Below are 17,495 nucleotides of genomic sequence, written 5' to 3'. Positions count from 1 at the left end.
GAATCTGCCTCATTGTCATCGGACGACGAGGGTATGATGGCCTTGCACCGGTGGCCTTTCCCGCCCCCCTGGTCCGCCTTCTCAGGCCCCCCATCCTCTCCGGATGGGATGGCCCCTTCTTCTTCTTATTCCTCCCCTTCGGGGGAGGAGTGTGCCTCGTCTTCTTCGGATGAGGCTTCTGGTACGACCTTACGCCAGAGACCCTTCCTGGTCCCCGGGGCCTTCTTCTCGGCCTTCTTCTCCGGTGCCTTGTAGGGCGCCGGGACCAGCATCTCCGTCAGGAGAGCATCAGTTGGGCCTTCTTGCAGCAGACCCGGATAGTCAATCCGCTCCGCTGTCTCCACATAATCCTAATCAAATATGCACAATTACTTAAGACTCCCGCATGAATATATTGGGAAGAACTGAATCCGGTGGTAGTCAGAAAACTCACCGGACGAGGAGGCCACACGGCATGTCCACGGTCCTCGGATGTGGGAGGAGGTACTTCGGAGGCCTTGAACAGCGCCTTCCATGCGTCTTTATGCGGCATGCCATAGAGCCTCCGAAGCGTCTGGTGTTCGGCCGGGACGAACTCCCACAGATTGAATGCCCGCCTTTGGCACAGAAGAACCCGGTGAACGAGCTTGACCTGGATCACATTGACAAGCTTGATGTTCTTGTCCTTCATGCTCTTGATGCAGTTTTGGAGTCCGGTCAGCTCTGTAGGTTCACCCCAGGCAAGGCCCTTCTTTTCCCAGGAGGTGAGCCGCATGGGGGTACCGGATCGGAATTCGGGGGCCGCCGCCCAATTGGCACCGCGTGGCTCGGTGATGTAGAACCACTCCGACTGCCACCCTTTCACGGTCTCCACAAAGGAGCCGTCAAGCCAGGTGACGTTAGGCATCTTGCCCACCATGGCCCCTCCGCACTCTGCTTGCTGGCCGCTCATGATCTTCGGCTTCACGTAGAAGATTTGCAGCCACAGGCCGAAGTGAGGCTTGATGCGGAGGAAGTCTTCGCATACGACGATAAACGCCAAGATGTTGAGGACAAAGTTTGGGGCTAGATAATGGAAATCTAGCCCGTAGTAGAACATGAGCCCGCGGACGAAGGGATGAAGTGGAAACCCCATTCCACGGACAAAGTGGGCGAGAAACATGACCCTCTCGTGGGGTCCCGGGGTTGGAACGACCTGCCCGTCGTCTGGTAGCCGGTGCGCTATGTCTGCGGCCAAGTATCCGGCCGCCTGAAGATTTGCGATATGCTTCTCCTTCACGGTGGAAGCCACCCACTTGCCTCCTGCTCCGGACATATTTAGCTGTGCGGAGAAGACTTGGACTGGGGCCCTGGAGCTCGAGGAGGTAAGGATGAGCAAAGGAGGAGGAAGGCGTGGGTGAAAATGGGGAGCCCTTATCCCTTTATAAAGGCGACGAAAGCGGTGCGCCTGCTCACTTGCCCGTTGAGAATCGCTTACTTCCCAAGCGCCACGATTGATGGCGTGGTGGGATTACCCGTACAAGTATTGATGAGTATCCCGTGATAAGGGGACACGATCTCTGCTTTGACAAGACGTGTCAAGGAAACCGCCTCGCAATATGCGTTGTGGCTGGTTGTGGGAAAGCGGTTTGAATAATGACCCGACCGTAATGACATATCACGTCGTATAAAAAGTTGTCAGCTGAAATATCATTCTCTCTATGGTGGTATGTGAAGATCATTTTGCAGATCCGTACATGGTTTACGTGTTTGATGATTACCTTGGAGTATTCGGAGAAGGAACCCGCCTTGCAATGCCGAAGACAAGACTACATGCCGGACTCATCGTCATTGAAGCTTGGTTCAGGGGCTACTGATGGGAGTCCTGGATTAGGGGGTACCCGGACGACTGGACTACATACTTTGTCCGGACTATTGGAGCGTGAAGATACAAGACTCAAGACTCTGTCCCGTGTCCGGATGGGACTCTCCTTTGCGTGGAAGACAAGCTTGGTGATCCGGTGTATTTCCTTCCTTGTAACCGACTCCGTGTAAACTCTAGCCCTCTCTGGTGTCTATATAAACCGGAGAGGTTGGTCCTTAGAAGGCCGATCACAACTACAATCATAATCATCATAGGCTAGCTTCTAGGGTTTAGCCTCTACGATCTCGTGGTAGATCTACTCTTGTACTAATCATATTGTCAATATCAATCAAGCATGAAGTAGGGTTTTACCTCCATCGAGAGGGCCCGAACCTGGGTAAACATTGTGTCCCTTGCTTCCTGTTACCATCAGCCTGAGACGCACAGATCGGGACCCCCTACCCGAGATCCGCCGGTTTTGACACCGACAGTCGCCACCAGTGCATACAAACTAGCCGACAAAAGAATATACAAAACTGAGAGCACATCATAAGGCATTAGGCCTGGACGGGACGGCCACTGCAAGCAGCCGAACAAGCTGATGAGACCTCAGTTGTGTCAACGATAGATGCTGCATCCCTAGCTTTATATAAGAAAATAAATGGATCTGTTCTGCATAAGGAAGATGTTTTTACAACTACAATTTAAAACTGGTAGTTGCAAACATCCAATCAGATGTAAACAGCAAAGTAAATAGTAGTGGAGGAAATGATGCCTATCTAAATCTATACTAGAACAAATTTTGAAGGCTTGAGAAGATGAACCTACATTACATGTTAACACGGGCTGGACAAAGCCCTTCTCCATGTCGATGGAAGGATAATTCAATAAATTGGAAGAAATATAGGATAATGAAGCTCAGGTGCAGACTGATGATACATAATCAAATAGCAATTAATTAAGTACAGCATTACAAGTCAAAAGGTGATGATAAGAGGAATGCAGACATCAACGAGTGCATTGGCATTGGCTTTATTCAACGTTTTGGTAAGTGTCGTAGAATTGTCACGACAGATGTCCTTATTTTCAGGACTTAGTCGCGAGGCCAAAGCATCTATGTGGTAGCTTGAGAGGGGTTGATCGGGATGAGAGACACAACACAGAAGACAAAGTTTTAGACAGCTTCGGGCCCCGGGAAACATCATCCGGCAATAACCCTACATGCTGTTTGTGGCTTGATACGTCCATTTTGCATCATGCTTTTATATCGATATTTATTGCATTATGGGTTGTTATACACGTTATATTAGAATACTTATGGCTATTCTCTCTTATTTTACAAGGTTTATCATGAAGAGGGAGAATGGCGGTTGCTGGGATTCTGGCTGGAAAAGGAGCAAATATTGGAAACCTATTCTACATAGCTCCAAAAGTCCTGAGACTCCACGAAAGTCAATTTTGGAATTAATAAGAATTATTGGGCAAAGAAAGTACTAGAGGGGGCCCACACCCTGGCCAGGAGGGTGGGGCGCGCCCCCCTACTAGGAGCGCCCCTGTCTCCTGGTCCCCTGGTGGCCCTCCGGTGCCCATCTTCTGCTATATGAAGGCTTTTACCCTCGAAAAAAATCATAAGCAAGCTTATGGGATGAAACTCCGCCGCCATGAGGCGGAACCTTGGCAGAACCAATCTAGGGCTCCAGCGGAGCTATTCTGCCAGGGAAACTTCCCTTCAGGAGGGGGAAATCATCACCATCATCATCACCAACGATCCTCTCATCGGGAGGAATTTAATCTCCATCAACATCTTCACCAGCACCATCTCCTCTCAAAACCCTAGTTCATCTCTTGTATCCAATCTTGTATCAAAACTACAAATTGGTACCTCTGGGTTGCTAGTAGTGTTGATTACTCCTTGTAGTTGATGCTAATTGTCTTACTTGGTGGAAGATCATATGTTCAGATCCTTAATGCATATTAATACTCCTCTGATCATGAACATGAATATGCTTTGTGAGTAGTTACGTTTGTTCCTGAGGACATGGGTGAAGTCTTGCTATTAGTAGTCATGTGAATTTGGTATTCGTTCGATATTTTGATGAGATGTATGTTGTCTCTCCTCTAGTGGTGTTATGTGAACGTCGACTACATGACACTTCACCATTATTTGGGCCTAGAGGAAGGCATTGGGAAGTAATAAGTAGATGATGGGTTGCTAGAGTGACAGAAACTTAAACCCTAGTTTATGCATTGCTTCGTAAGGGGCTGATTTGGATCCATATGTCTCATGATGTGGTTAGGTTTACCTTAATACTTATTTTGTAGTTGCGGATGCTTGCAATAGGGGTTAATCATAAGTGGGATACTTGTCCAAGAAAGGGAAGTACCCAAGCACCGGTCCACCCACATATCAAATTATCAAAGTACCGAACGTGAATCATATGAGCGTGATGAAAACTAGCTTGACGATAATTCCCATGTGTCCTCGGGAGCGCTTTTCTCATTATAAGAAATTGTCCAGGCTTGTCCTTTGCTACAAAAAGGATTGTGCCACCTTACTGAACCTTATTTACTTTCATTTTTTGTTACCCGTTACAAATTATCTTATCACAAAACTATCTGCTACCTATAATTTTAGTGCTTGCAGAGAATACCTTACTGAAAACCGCTTGTCATTTGCTTCTGCTCCTTGTTGGGTTCGACACTTTTACTTAACGAAAGGACTACGATAGATCCCCTATACTTGTGGGTCATCAAGACTCTTTTCTGGCACCGTTGCCGGGGAGTGAAGCGCCTTTGGTGAGTGGAACTTGGTAAGGAAACATTTATATAGTGTGCTGAAATTTTCTGTCACTTGTTACTATGGAAACTAATCCTTTGAGGGGCTTGTTCGGGGCATCTTCGCCCCGACCAGTAGAGCAAAGAGTTTCTCCTCCACCTACTGAACCTACTGAAAATGTTTACTTTGAGATTCCTTCGGGTATGATAGAGAAACTGCTAGCTAATCCCTTTGCAGGAGATGAAACATTGCATCCCGATTTACACCTTATCTATGTGGATGAAGTTTGTGGATTATTTAAGCTTGCAGGTATCCCCGATGATGTTGTTAAGAGGGAGGTCTTTCCTTTATCTTTGAAGGGAGACGCATTGACATGGTATAGGCTATGTGATGATACGGGATCTTGGAACTATAAACGATTGAAATTGGAATTTCACCAGAAGTTCTATCCTATGCATCTTGTTCATCGTGATTGTAATTATATATAAAAATTTTGGCCTCGCAAAGGAGAAAGTATCGCTCAAGCTTGGGGGAGGCTTAAGTCAATGTTATATTCGTGCCCCAATCATGAGCTCTCAAGAGATATGATTATTCAAAAAAAACTATGCTCGGCTTTCTCTCAATGATCGCACCATGCTCGATACTTCCTGTGCTGGTTCTTATATGCTGAAGACTACTGAATTCAAGTGGGACTTATTGGAAAGAATTAAACGCAACTCTGAAAATTGGGGTTTCGATGATGGTAAGGAGTCAGGTATGACACCTAAGTTTGATTGTGTTAAATATTTTATGGATACCGATGCTTTTCATGGATTTAGCGCTAAATATGGACTTGACTTTGAGATAGTAGATTCTTTCTGTGAATCTTTTTCTACTCACATTGATCTCCCTAAGGAGAAGTGGTTTAAATATAATCCTCCCACTGAAGTAAAAGTAGTTGCACCTATTATAGTTGAAGAAAATACTATCACTTATAATGATCCTGTTGTTCCTACTACTTACGTTGAGAAACCACCTTTTCCTGTTAGGATAAAGGAACATGCTAAAGCTTCAATTGTTGTTCGTAAAAGTAATACTAGAACATATACACCTCCTGAGCAAATTAAAGTTGAACCTAGTATTGCTATGGTTAAATATCTCTTGGATGATAATATAGATGGGCATGTTATCTACTTCTGTGATGAAGCTGCTAATATTGCTAGACCTGATGCTAAGATACATAGACCTGTTGTAGGCATGCCTGTTATTTCTATTAAAATAGGAGATCATTGTTATCATGGCTTATGTGATATGGGTGCTAGTGCTAGTGCAATACCTCATTCGTTATATGAAGAAATTATGCATGATATCGCACGCGCTGAGTTCGAAGGTATTGATGTTACTATTAAGCTTGCCAATAGAGATACTATTTCACCAGTTGGGATTGTTAGAGATGTTGAAGTCTTGTGTGGGAAAGTTAAATATCCTACTGATTTTCTTGTTCTTGGTTCCCCACAAGATAGCTTTTGTCCCATTATATTTGGCAGACCCTTCTTGAATACTGTTAATGCTAAGATTCATTGTGAAAAGGATGTTGTTACAATTGGCTTGGGGGATATGAAACATGAGTTTAATTTTGCTAAGTTCCGTAGACAACCCCATGATAAAGAATTGCCTAGTAAGGATGAGATTATTGGTCTTGCTTCTATTGCCGTACCTCCTACTGATCCGTTGGAACAATACTTGCTAGACCATGAAAATGATATGTTTATGAATGAAAGAAGGGAAATAGATGAAGTATTCCTTAAACGGGGTCCTATTCTAAAACACAACTTACCTGTTGAAATCCTAGGGGATCCCCCTCCACCCAAGAGTGATCTCGTGTTTGAGCTCAAACCTTTGCCTGATAATCTTAAATATGCTCATCTTGATGAAAAGAAGATATATCCTGTTATTATTAGTGCTAACCTTTCAGAGCAGGAAGAGGAAAGATTATTGAAAACTCTGAAGAAGCATCGTGCTGCTATTGGATATACTCTGGATGATCTTAAGGGCATTAGTCCCACTTTATGCAGCACAAAATTAAATTAGACGAAGGCTCCAAACCGGTTAGAGATCATCAACGACAGTTAAATCCTAAGATGAAAGAAGTGGTAAGAAAGGAGATACTAAAGTTCCTTGAGGCAGGTATAATTTATCCCGTTGCTGATAGTGATTGGGTAAGCCCTGTCCATTGCGTCCCTAAGATGGGAGGTATTACTATCGTTCCTAATGATAAAGATGAATTGATCCCGCAAAGAATTATCTCAGGTTATAGGATGGTAATTGATTTCCATAAATTAAATAAAGCTACTAATAAAGACCATTATCCTTTACCTTTTATTGATCAAATGCTAGAAAGACTATCCAAACACACACATTTTTGCTTTCTAGATGGTTATTCTGGTTTCTCTCAAATACCTGTGTCAATGGAGGATCAATCAAAAACTAAGTTTACTTGCCCTTTCAGTACTTTTGCTTATAGACGTATGCCTTTTGGTTTATGTAATGCACCTGCTACCTTTCAAAGATGCATGATGGCTATATTCCCTGACTCTTGTGAAAATATTTGTGAGGTACTCATGGATGACTTCTTCGTTTATGGATCCTCTTTTGATGATTGCTTGAGCAACCTTTATCGAGTTTTGCAGAGATGTGAAGACACTAGTATCGTCTTGAATTGGGAAAAGTGCCATTTTATGGTTAATGAAGACATTGTCTTGGGGCATAAAATTTCTGAAAGAGGTATTGAAGTTGATAAAGCTAAAGTTGATGCTATTGAAAAGATGCCATGTCCCAAGGACATTAAAGGTATAAGAAGTTTCCTTGGTCATGCCGGTTTTTATAGGAGGTTCATTAAGGACTTTTCTAAAATCTATAGGCCTCTGACTAATTGATTGCAAAAAGATATTCCTTTTGGCTTTGATGATGATTGTGTAGAAGCATTTGAAATACTTAAGAAAGCTTTGATTACTTCATCTATTGTTCAGCCACCTGATTGGAATTTACCCTTTGAGATTATGTGTGATGCTAGTGATTATGCTGTAGATGTTGTTCTACGACAAAGAGTTGATAAGAAATTAAATGTCATCCAGTATGCTAGTGAAACTCTTGATACTGCCCAGAGAAATTATGCTACTACTGAAAAAGAGTTCTTAGCAGTTGTATTTGCATGTGATAAGTTTAAACCTTATATTGTTGATTCTAAAGTTACTATTCACAGTGATCATGCTGCTATTAAATATCTTATGGAAAAGAAAAATGCTAAACCTAGACTTATTAGATGGGCTCTCTTGCTCCAATAATTTTATTTGCATATTTGCATATTTAAAACAAAAAAGAGGCTAGCCAACTCACCTCTAAGAGGCTCCCCCGATTTCAGCCTTCGTTGGCCGTTGGATCGTGGTCAATCTGGTCTTTGACTTCGTTTGGGCCGTTAGATAATCGTTGCTCTCGCTGCTGGTTTTGACCGCGTGGTAACTTCACATGGCCAATGACGGGTGGGCTCTTATCCCGTGCGTGTTGGCTAGGTAAGCTGTTTCGAGGTGCGGGTGTGCCCTCTCCCCGCATGCCGTGTGCGCGTCGCGCCATTTGCGGGGGCGTGGGTCGGCCCAATCCAATCGCCCGCACGACGCAACCCTTCCTCCCTAGCCGCCAGCCCTGCTCATCCCCTCCTCCCCGCTCCCTCCATCCTCCCCCATGTCGCCGCCCCTCTTCTCCCCGCACGCCTCGGCCGCCTCCTCTCCTCCGCCGTGTCGTCGGGCCCCTCCCTCCTCCTACCTCCTCCTTCCTCCTCTCAGTCCCGTGCCAGCCGCCGCCCAAACCCTAGCCCCCGTTTCCCTCGATCCCAACAGTAATCGCATCCACAGCCACCTTCTCACAGCCGCTGCACCATTCCTCCCTTCTGCCCCTTCCTCCTTCCCGGATCCCCACCACAGCGCCGACCTGCAGACAAAGGGCCAGGCGGTGGTGCGCCCGCCGGATCCGAGGCGCGTGGGAGGGCAGCAGTGGCGCGTCGATCAGATCGAGAGCGACCCCGATGGAGGGGAAGGGACCGGTAGGCGCGTGCAGGCGGCAGAAGCTTGGGGGATTGGGGAGATGGCGGCCAACCGAGTTTCTTCGACTGATCTGGACATGGCCATGGCAGCGCACGCAAGGGGCGGAGGCGAGCGACCCTCTGGAGCAACGCACATCGACAGGTAGGAGCCGTGTGACCCTCCTCTCCCCTTCGCTTGTCTCCTCCTTCCCTTCCCTTCTCACTCCTCTCCGATCTAGGCTGCACATCTGCGTCCGCGACGTATTTCTCTCTCAATTTTTACTGCTTGATTCTCTGGTTTTCTGATAATCTTAACATGATTGCAGACCTGAGTGCGTGATGTGCAGCAGCAAGGTGATACATGCCTCTGCCCTTTCTCTCTCACAATGGTGAGGAGCAAGTGTGTGCTGCTCTGAACCTTTTTGCTTTACAAAAGAGAAACTGGCCTGCACTTTCCCACTGCATGGACATATAATATTTAGTGCTGATACAAGGGTTTGTTGCTGCCGAATGATAGAAATTCAGGCACAAGCGATGGTGATCTTAGTGGGAACAATCAAAAGAGAAGCAGCAAATGAATCCCAGCAGACCCATGTCAGAATAACATATTTGCAATAGAATTTAGCATGTTAATTCTGTAGATAAATGCAGCAGAGACACATGTATATTCGACGGCAATGGGTCTTGCACGCATTGCATGAAGGGAAGGGAACGAGCCGGCTTACCCAATAGAACAAATGTGTGTAGCCTGCGTCGTACCTTGCGATAGAGCTCGTATCCGGCCTTGATCCTGACAACATATATGTACGCTACAGAGCATAAAAATGGGAAAATACAAATATGATTGGTGGTGGGTTCACCATTTAAAAATTTGATCTACCAATTGTGTTTTAATGATTTCTACTTGAGCTAAAACCACGACAATAATTTTGGAACGGAGGGAGTACTTATTTGTTGTTGTATCTTTGATAGTTTGATAAAAAATATCATGAAGGTTAAATCGGGCGTGGTTTTAATATATTTTTCTTACAAGATATTACATCGGCTTTCTGGTTTGGAAATACTTATAATCGTTTTCTTCTAACTGCATCTGAGCCTACACTTTTGTAGACTACTCAGGATAGAGATGATATGAATGTGAGCAACAAAGTTATTTACTCGGGAATGCCTTGGTAGGTCTCTCTAACTATTCAGTTTCATCCACAGGATTAACATTTCTTCAACTTGCTCTCCTCCCACCTTCAATTTCTTTAATTTTTTTGTATTAGCAAGTAGAAACCGTAGCTTGTTTGAATTATGTGAAGTGCATCCATGTAACAGTTGCCTCTTGAAGAATGCTGACAAAGTGCAAATATGATACAGTTTTGCTGATTGGATGCATTATATTCCAAGTTAACCTTTGCGTTGAGAATATCATCCTATTTTTTATAGGAACAACTCGCTATCAGTGCATTACAATTTTGTGTGGTACGTTTGTTTTTACCTATTCCAGTTCTGAGCCTTACTTGTTCATATGGTTTCAATTGCCGTCTCTCATGTGACGTTGAGAAAATCACATGTATATGCGTATTTTTTCCTCTGTACCCTGATTTATCTTAGTCCTTATGTCAAAGATACTGGATGTAGTAATAGATCGACGTACTAACAAATGCAAAGAGAATGGACCTCCTCTTGATTAGCTCAAGAGGACCTGTATAGTGGCTTCATGTAATTTCTTGATTTCCCATAATGATTTTGCTGGCAATTTGTCAGTGTATTTATAGCTGAAATTGTATGTATATATTACAAATTTACATTGCAACAAATTAATAAGGAGTATAGAAGCATTTGCATCTATCTAACATATTTGTATGGTATGTTTCAAAAATCTCAAGGTTAGATATGTACTGATGTATGAGGCTATCATTAGGATGGAAGACAATTAATGTTAAAATATTGTTTGATTTTCCTTCGTTCTGTAAACAGCAATACAAGCTATGTTTGCACCATGATTCTATTCCAATTTTTTTAACAACTGACAATTAACAACACATCAAATGTTCCGTATTGAAATGGGTCATAATGGTTATATTCTACGACAGGATTAGTTTTGTTTATACTGTAACCTGTTCAAGGATTGATGAGTTTTCGAACCCTACGATCTTTGCACACTAAGGTTCAGTTGTGTTCTTTGTGAAATATACATCCTGCAAGTCTCATGTGTCTTGCGTTGTTTTTGCTTTCCAAGCTACAGGCTTTTGATATACTCAAAATGAGATTCTTTATATGGTGTTCGATTCCTCTTGCTATCACCACAACGGGAAATGTCTTACCCCCGCAAAAAAAACGGGAAATGTCTTACGGTGGCAATATGCTCTTCTATGATGTCTGATTGACTTTTTTTTAGCATGAAGAATAAATTTTACTTCACTAAGATTAGTTTCTGTTCACATTGCTCTGTATATAAAAAAGGATTGTTGTGCTTACAAGGTTTATGACATTTTGGCGAAACATTATTTAGTAAAAAAGTATGTAGAGGTGAACTTTAGAGGTGAAATGTTGTGGGTGTTCTGACAAAGAGATGCTTGGACTAACTTTAGCGTCACACCTTATTCAATATCTGGGTATTGGTTTCTACTAACTGTCAGTGCCTTAATTTTTGTTTTCCTCCCAATGCCATGTGATATTTACTGGACTATAATTCACATGCTTGCAAGTCGTCGTCGTGTCTCCCTCTCTAACTGCCCCCCTCCCATCATCTTGGCTTGCTCACTGTCACTATGTCAGATACCATTTTATTTATCTCATTAAGTTGTATTGATTGGCAAAAACACCTCACAAATGCCAAAAAATAAGCAACTCCTCTTGATCAGCTCAAGAGGATCTCCAGTGGCTTCATGGTATTTCTGAATGTATCTGTATACCAGCCGAACGGGCAAATACTCAAGTGACTGAATGTGGTGACTATAAAAGTCAGAACCGGGTACTTTTATCTCTTGTGGAGAATATAAATATTTTTGTGGGTGCTCTTGTGTACATATAAAAAATTTAAGGTGGTCATGATTCAGCTGACTAGGTTTTTTTTCTGTGTGAAGGAAAGAAAAAAGTTGGTACCTAATAGAACCAAAGTAATCGATCCTCTTCTGTACATTTGTAGAAATAAAATAGAATAGCTTGGAAAGTAGTTTTGATATCATTTTTGGAAATAGCATATAGGTAGTCATGGCAGGTTTTCTATGATCCAAATAAGAGTACACATGCCTTTGTTTTAACATACAGATTAAATGTTGAAAAGTACATTTTGATTGCTTAGTCAGTGTATTGTCCGTTCAAAAAAAAGTCAATGTATTGATAATAGTTTGGCTTCCTTGGTGGTGTAGATTCAAGGAAATTTATAAAATTCATGCATTCTTTCTTAACTTTTTTGCATTTATATGTTCTGTACTGTTGAGTAAACTCAGTTGCAGCTATAGCAAGTGAGCTCTATATTCAATTCAGCTAACAGTTTTTGTTCCTACTATTAAAACATATACTGTTTTTTAAGAGAAACATACCTAATGTTTTATTTGATTAACCCTGTATGTATAGCAAATTTCTTCTAATTTGTTTTTCTTAAGTGCTGAAGACTTCCATAAGGGCGCAACTACAAATAGTTCTTATCTTCAGAGGGTAGCCTTAGTCTCTCTACCTTTTCTTTTTTGGTGTTGATAATTGGATTAAATATGTTAGATAGCTGCTGAGTATTTTGATTTGTTCTTAGGAAAATCGTTTACGCCAAGAGATAGAAGACCTGGAGGACACTGGGTATAAGTTGAGAGTTCTCGCACAAAATCATCCGGACACACCGTAAAATGGATAGATGACCTGTTTGCGCCTCAAGAAGTCATAGGCAGGACCAAATATATGATGGAGTGCACGACCAAAATCTATCCATTTTGGTCGTGCGCTCCATCATACATTTGCGCCTCTAAAATTAGTTTGTTGACTAAATTGTGTTGTTCCCTTTTGCCGTTCTCTACTCTTTTTGCCGTTTTAACTGTAAAATATGATATATGATATAATGGTTATTTGTATATCGAGCAGGTGATGTAATTACTTTCAATAGTGCTTCAGCTCTGCAATCGACAGTTTGACCTCATGCTAGGGCAGCCTCAGCCAGTTGCCTCTTCTATCAAAGGTAAAGAACAAAAGCCTTTTCTTTTTTGCACATTACAACTTCATGTTATTCCGTTCTCACCATAATAATCATTTTTTTTGTTCCATATAAAGTGGCAGTAGGTTCTTTTCTTGCCAATGATTAATTATCTGATCCCTTGAGGCATTAATATCATGCAAGCTCTGTATATTGCTGGTGGTCTTCCCACTGTAATTCATTGTCACCATGCTGCTAATTTTGAGTTTTGCTTGTTTTGTACTCACATGTAATTCCTTTGTTACATCTTTGTTTTGTTATGTGCAAGTGCTGATGGAAGACATCCTGAGTCCTTATTGCATGCTAGAGAACAACAACTATCTTGTTGGCGATTCCCCTGATATTTGGTTCTACAAGTGTGGCATATGGACCAATGAAAGCAAAGATATTCTGAATGTAATAGCTATATGGGTTGCGCCAAATGGGTCAACAGTGGAAGCGTCACGCTTAAGTACCTGTGGATGTGTACTATGCAAGCATTTTCAGACAATGCAATGGCACCCTGTTTGTACATTCACACCCTTTGAATGCCACAATCAGACTAAGAAGATGTCTAAATGAGTTGTGAGGCTGCCTCCATATAAGTGTTTCTGTAAACCGATCTATGTCATTCTACTACCTGTACTGCTATCTGTAATACAATCCACATTGCATTCAATGAGCAAAGTTTGATAAATTGTATTTGTCGTCATATCCACACTAACTTACTCGCTTTTCCGAACATTGTATTATTTTTCACTTGAAAACCGATCTAAGTTAGTCTACTATCTGTAATACAATTCACATTGCATTGTCATCTACTCCTTCTGTTCGCAAATGTAAGTCTTTTTAGAGATTCCAACAAGGGATTACATACAGAGCAACATGAGTGAATCTTCACTCTAAAATATGTCTATAAATTCGTATGTTGTAGTCTATTTGAAATCTCTAAAAAGATTTATATTTAGGAATGGAGGGAGTACATCTCCTACTTACTCACTACTAACATTCTTTCTAATTCGCTTCTTGCACCATTGGCGCAACCGGGTCATCTATCCATTTTACGGTGTGTCCGGATGATTTTGTGCGAGAACTCTCAACTTATACACAGTGTCCTTCTCCAGGTCTTCTATCTCTTGACGTAAACGATTTTCCTAAGAACAAATCAAAATACTCAGCAGCTATCTAACATATTTATTCCAATTATCAACACCCAAAAAGAAAGGGTAGAGAGACTAAGGCTACCCTCTGAAGATAAGAACTATTTGTAGTTGCGCCCTTATGGAAGTCTTCAGCACTTAAAAAAACAAATTAGAAGAAATTTGCTATACATACAGGGTTAATCAAATAAAATATTAGGTATATTTCTCTTAAAAAGCAGTATGTGTTTTAATAGTAGGAACAAAAACTGTTAGCTGAATTGAATATAGAGCTCACTTGTTATAGCTGCAATGTATATTCGAAAAACAAGGCTAACAACAACAAAGAAAGGAATTTTTCAGTATTATCATTACTCATCAGTGCTTGTTCTCGCATTTCATATTGCCCTTGACAATTCATATTTATGAGCATGTTCTTACAATTCAGACCTAACGTTCTTTTTTCTTTCCTTGGGCACTTCCTCAAGAATCTTGTTGAGGTGTCTATTTCCCCTCTTTGTGTCATGAATGATTGTGATATTTGTGGTCTTCTCTTTTCTTTTTCTTGATTTGTATTGGATATGCTACTCGCATCTTTGAACATGCATAGGGCCTCTCAGTCTTTAACCCTGACTATAAAAATCCATTGATGGAAGCTAGGGAGGGCCAAAATGAACATCCGGCTCCCTGGGTCTAAGCCATCGAGATGGTAGAGATGACGTTTCCATGTCAACTACTCCAGCAGCCGGACAAGGCATATAAAAACCATGGATCCTTTGCTCCCCAGGCCGGAAAATGATCATAGTGATGTCTACGACCTCCTCCAAGATGTATTAATCTCAATCTCATGTTTGGTTTTCTTCCCTTTTCTCTTCTAATGATGTAATTTCTTTTACTAAGATAACACCATGTTTGTTGTAATACCTTATTTGATGTAAAATCCCTCTTCTACTTTGAATGAATTTACTGCATATATTTCTTATTTAGTTCAGTTCATCATTCAGAGACGGTGGAATATTTTTGTCCTTCACAGGTTAAATTAGCATTGCGTAGTCCTTTATAGGTTAAATGAGCATTGCGTAAAAGTATGTCTAAGTTCTCTTACTTCAAGTGCTTCAAGTAAATGAAATTGTCTATTTCGAATATATTACCTTTTAATAATAATCATAATGAGAGAGGGGTATGCTTCTCTCTCTCTGGGCAAATGTTAGTTTAGACAACATGTACTAAGAAATAAAAACTCTGGAAATGTGTTTGAATTGCACAAAAAGAGTTCGTAGTTCTTATTCATACTTGAAACACGTGAGGCTCTGCAAATTAAACCATGTTTTTTTCAAGGCCCATATGGATTTAGCAGACCACAACTAAACCGACTGTATATACATGGCATGTTTCACCGCGAACATGGCTTTAGTTGAAGGTTCTTGCAACATGAAACTATTTTCATCGACAACATGTCTTCAGCAGGTCTCTGTGCCATTTGGCGCAATGGGTCAACTAGTTATTGATAGAAAGGGAGCTGAGAACCCCGTTGCAGACAACTTGTCTAGGTTAGAGAATGTTCTTGATGACGCACTGCCTATTGATGATAGCTTTCCTGATGAATAATTAGCGGTCATTAATGCTTCTTAGACTGCTCGTTGGTATGCTGATTATGCTAATTGCATTGTTGCTAAATTTGTACCACCTAGTTTCACATACCAGCAAAAGAAAAAAATTCTTTTATGATTTAAGACATTACTTCTGGGATGACCCACACCTTTATAAAGGAGTAGATGGTGTTATTAGACGTTGTGTACCTGAGCAAGAACAGGAACAGATCCTATGCAAGTGTCACTCCGAGCCATATGGAGGACACCACGCTGGAGATAGAACTGCACATAAGGTATTGCAATCCGGTTTTTATTGGCCTACTCTCTTCAAAGATGCCCGTCAGTTTGTCTTGTCTTGTGATGAATGTCAAACAATTGGTAATATTAGTAGACGTCAAGAAATGCCTATGAATTATTCTCTTGTTATTGAACCATTTGATGTTTGGGGCTTTGATTATATGGGACCTTTTCCTGCCTCTAATTGATATACACATATTTTAGTTGTTATTGATTACGTTACTAAGTGGGTAGAAGCTATTCCAACTAGTAGTGCTGATCATAACACCTCTATTAAGATGCTTAAAGAAGTTATTTTTCCGAGGTTTGGAGTCCCTAGATATCTCATGACTGATGGTGGTTCAGATTTTATTCATGGTTCTTTTCATAAAATGCTTGCTAAGTATGATGTTAATCATAGAATTGCATCTCCTTATCACCCACAGTCTAGCGGTCAAGTAGAGTTGAGTAATAGAGAGCTCAAATTAATTTTGCAAAAGACTGTTAATAGATCTAGAAAGAACTGGTCCAAGAAACTTGATGATGCATTATGGGCCTATAGAACTGCATATAAAAATCCTATGGGTATGTCTCCGTATAAGATGGTTTACGGAAAAGCATGTCACTTACCTCTCGAACTTGAACATAAGGCATATTGGGCTATTAAAGAGCTCAACTATGATTTCAAACTTGCCGGTGAGAAGAGGTTATTTGACATTAGCTCACTTGATGAATGGAGAACCCAAGCCTATGAGAATGCCAAACTATTTAAAGAAAAAGCTAAAAGATGGCATGACAAAAGGATACAAAAGCGAGAATTTAACATAGGTGATTATGTGTTTCTATTCAACTATCGTTTAAGATTTTTTGCAGGAAAACTTCTCTCTAAATGGGAAGGCCCTTATGTTATCGAGGAGGTCTATTGTTCCAGTGCCATAAAAATCAACAACTTCGAAGGCACAAGTCCGAGGGTGGTGAACGGTCAAAGAATTAAACATTATATCTCAGGTAATCCCATAAATGTTGAAACTAATATTATTGAAACCATAACCCCGGAGGAATACATAAAGGACACTTTCTGGAACGTTTCCGACTCCGAAAAGGAATAGGTATGTGGTACGGTAAGTAAACCGACTCCAAAACAATTCTAATGGCATTTTTTCTCCGTTTTGGAATATTTAAGAATTTAGGAAAGCAAGAAGTAATCCGGGAAGGACACGAGGCCTCCACGAGGGTGGCGGGCGCGCCACCTCCCAGACTCTGTTTTCTTGCACAATACTTCTTTTGGTCGGTAAAAATTCATTATATAATCTCTCGAAGGTTTTGACCTCCGTATCATGCAAAAATCTTTTGTTTTCGTTTCGAGCTGTTTTTCTGACAGATCTAGAGCACCATGACGTCTCCAAGCACTCCCAAGGACAAGTTTTTCGAGAGGGTCATCAAACCCTATCTTGCGGAGGTGTTGTGACACCCTCAAACCATTGAGATGCGTGATGGGGTGCTGCACATCCGCGATGTGGAGGGACCAAGGCATACCGGAAGCGTGGAGACAAAGCTCGAAGCTATGGAACAACAAGTTTTCTAGTGCCAAATGATGGTGGAGCGTGGACTTAACGCCAACCAGATGATGATCGCGGAACTCACCAACAACCACAAGCTAGACGCCAATAACATTGGGGAGACCAT

General features: G+C 41.5%; 1 protein-coding gene and 1 long non-coding RNA gene across 3 annotated transcripts; both read left to right on the top strand.

The window, feature by feature from the left end:
* Positions 1–8,250: 8,250 nt before the first annotated feature.
* On the top strand, positions 8,251–9,979 carry LOC119305446. 2 transcript variants are annotated; one of them, XM_037581958.1, is made up of 3 exons: positions 8,251–8,815; positions 8,979–9,006; positions 9,763–9,979. In XM_037581958.1, the coding sequence occupies exons 1-3, from the start codon at positions 8,316–8,318 to the stop codon at positions 9,826–9,828; spliced, it is 594 nt and encodes a 197-aa protein (XP_037437855.1). In that variant the 5' UTR covers positions 8,251–8,315; the 3' UTR covers positions 9,829–9,979. The 2 variants fall into 2 exon arrangements, with proteins under 2 accessions (XP_037437855.1, XP_037437856.1); XM_037581959.1 differs by lacking the exon at positions 8,979–9,006.
* A 157-nt stretch (positions 9,980–10,136) lies between these two features.
* Positions 10,137–13,524, top strand: LOC119305445. The gene is made up of 3 exons (XR_005148670.1): positions 10,137–12,300; positions 12,392–12,808; positions 13,092–13,524. It is a non-coding gene; the product is annotated as an uncharacterized LOC119305445 (long non-coding RNA).
* The last annotated feature ends 3,971 nt before the right edge of the window (positions 13,525–17,495 follow it).

The sequence above is a fragment of the Triticum dicoccoides genome, chromosome 5B (genome assembly GCF_002162155.2).
Source record: "Triticum dicoccoides isolate Atlit2015 ecotype Zavitan chromosome 5B, WEW_v2.0, whole genome shotgun sequence".
NCBI classification, from domain to species: Eukaryota; Viridiplantae; Streptophyta; class Magnoliopsida; order Poales; family Poaceae; genus Triticum; species Triticum dicoccoides.
Note: the sequence above shows the minus strand (reverse complement) of the source record. Positions and strands in the feature narration are given on the sequence as shown.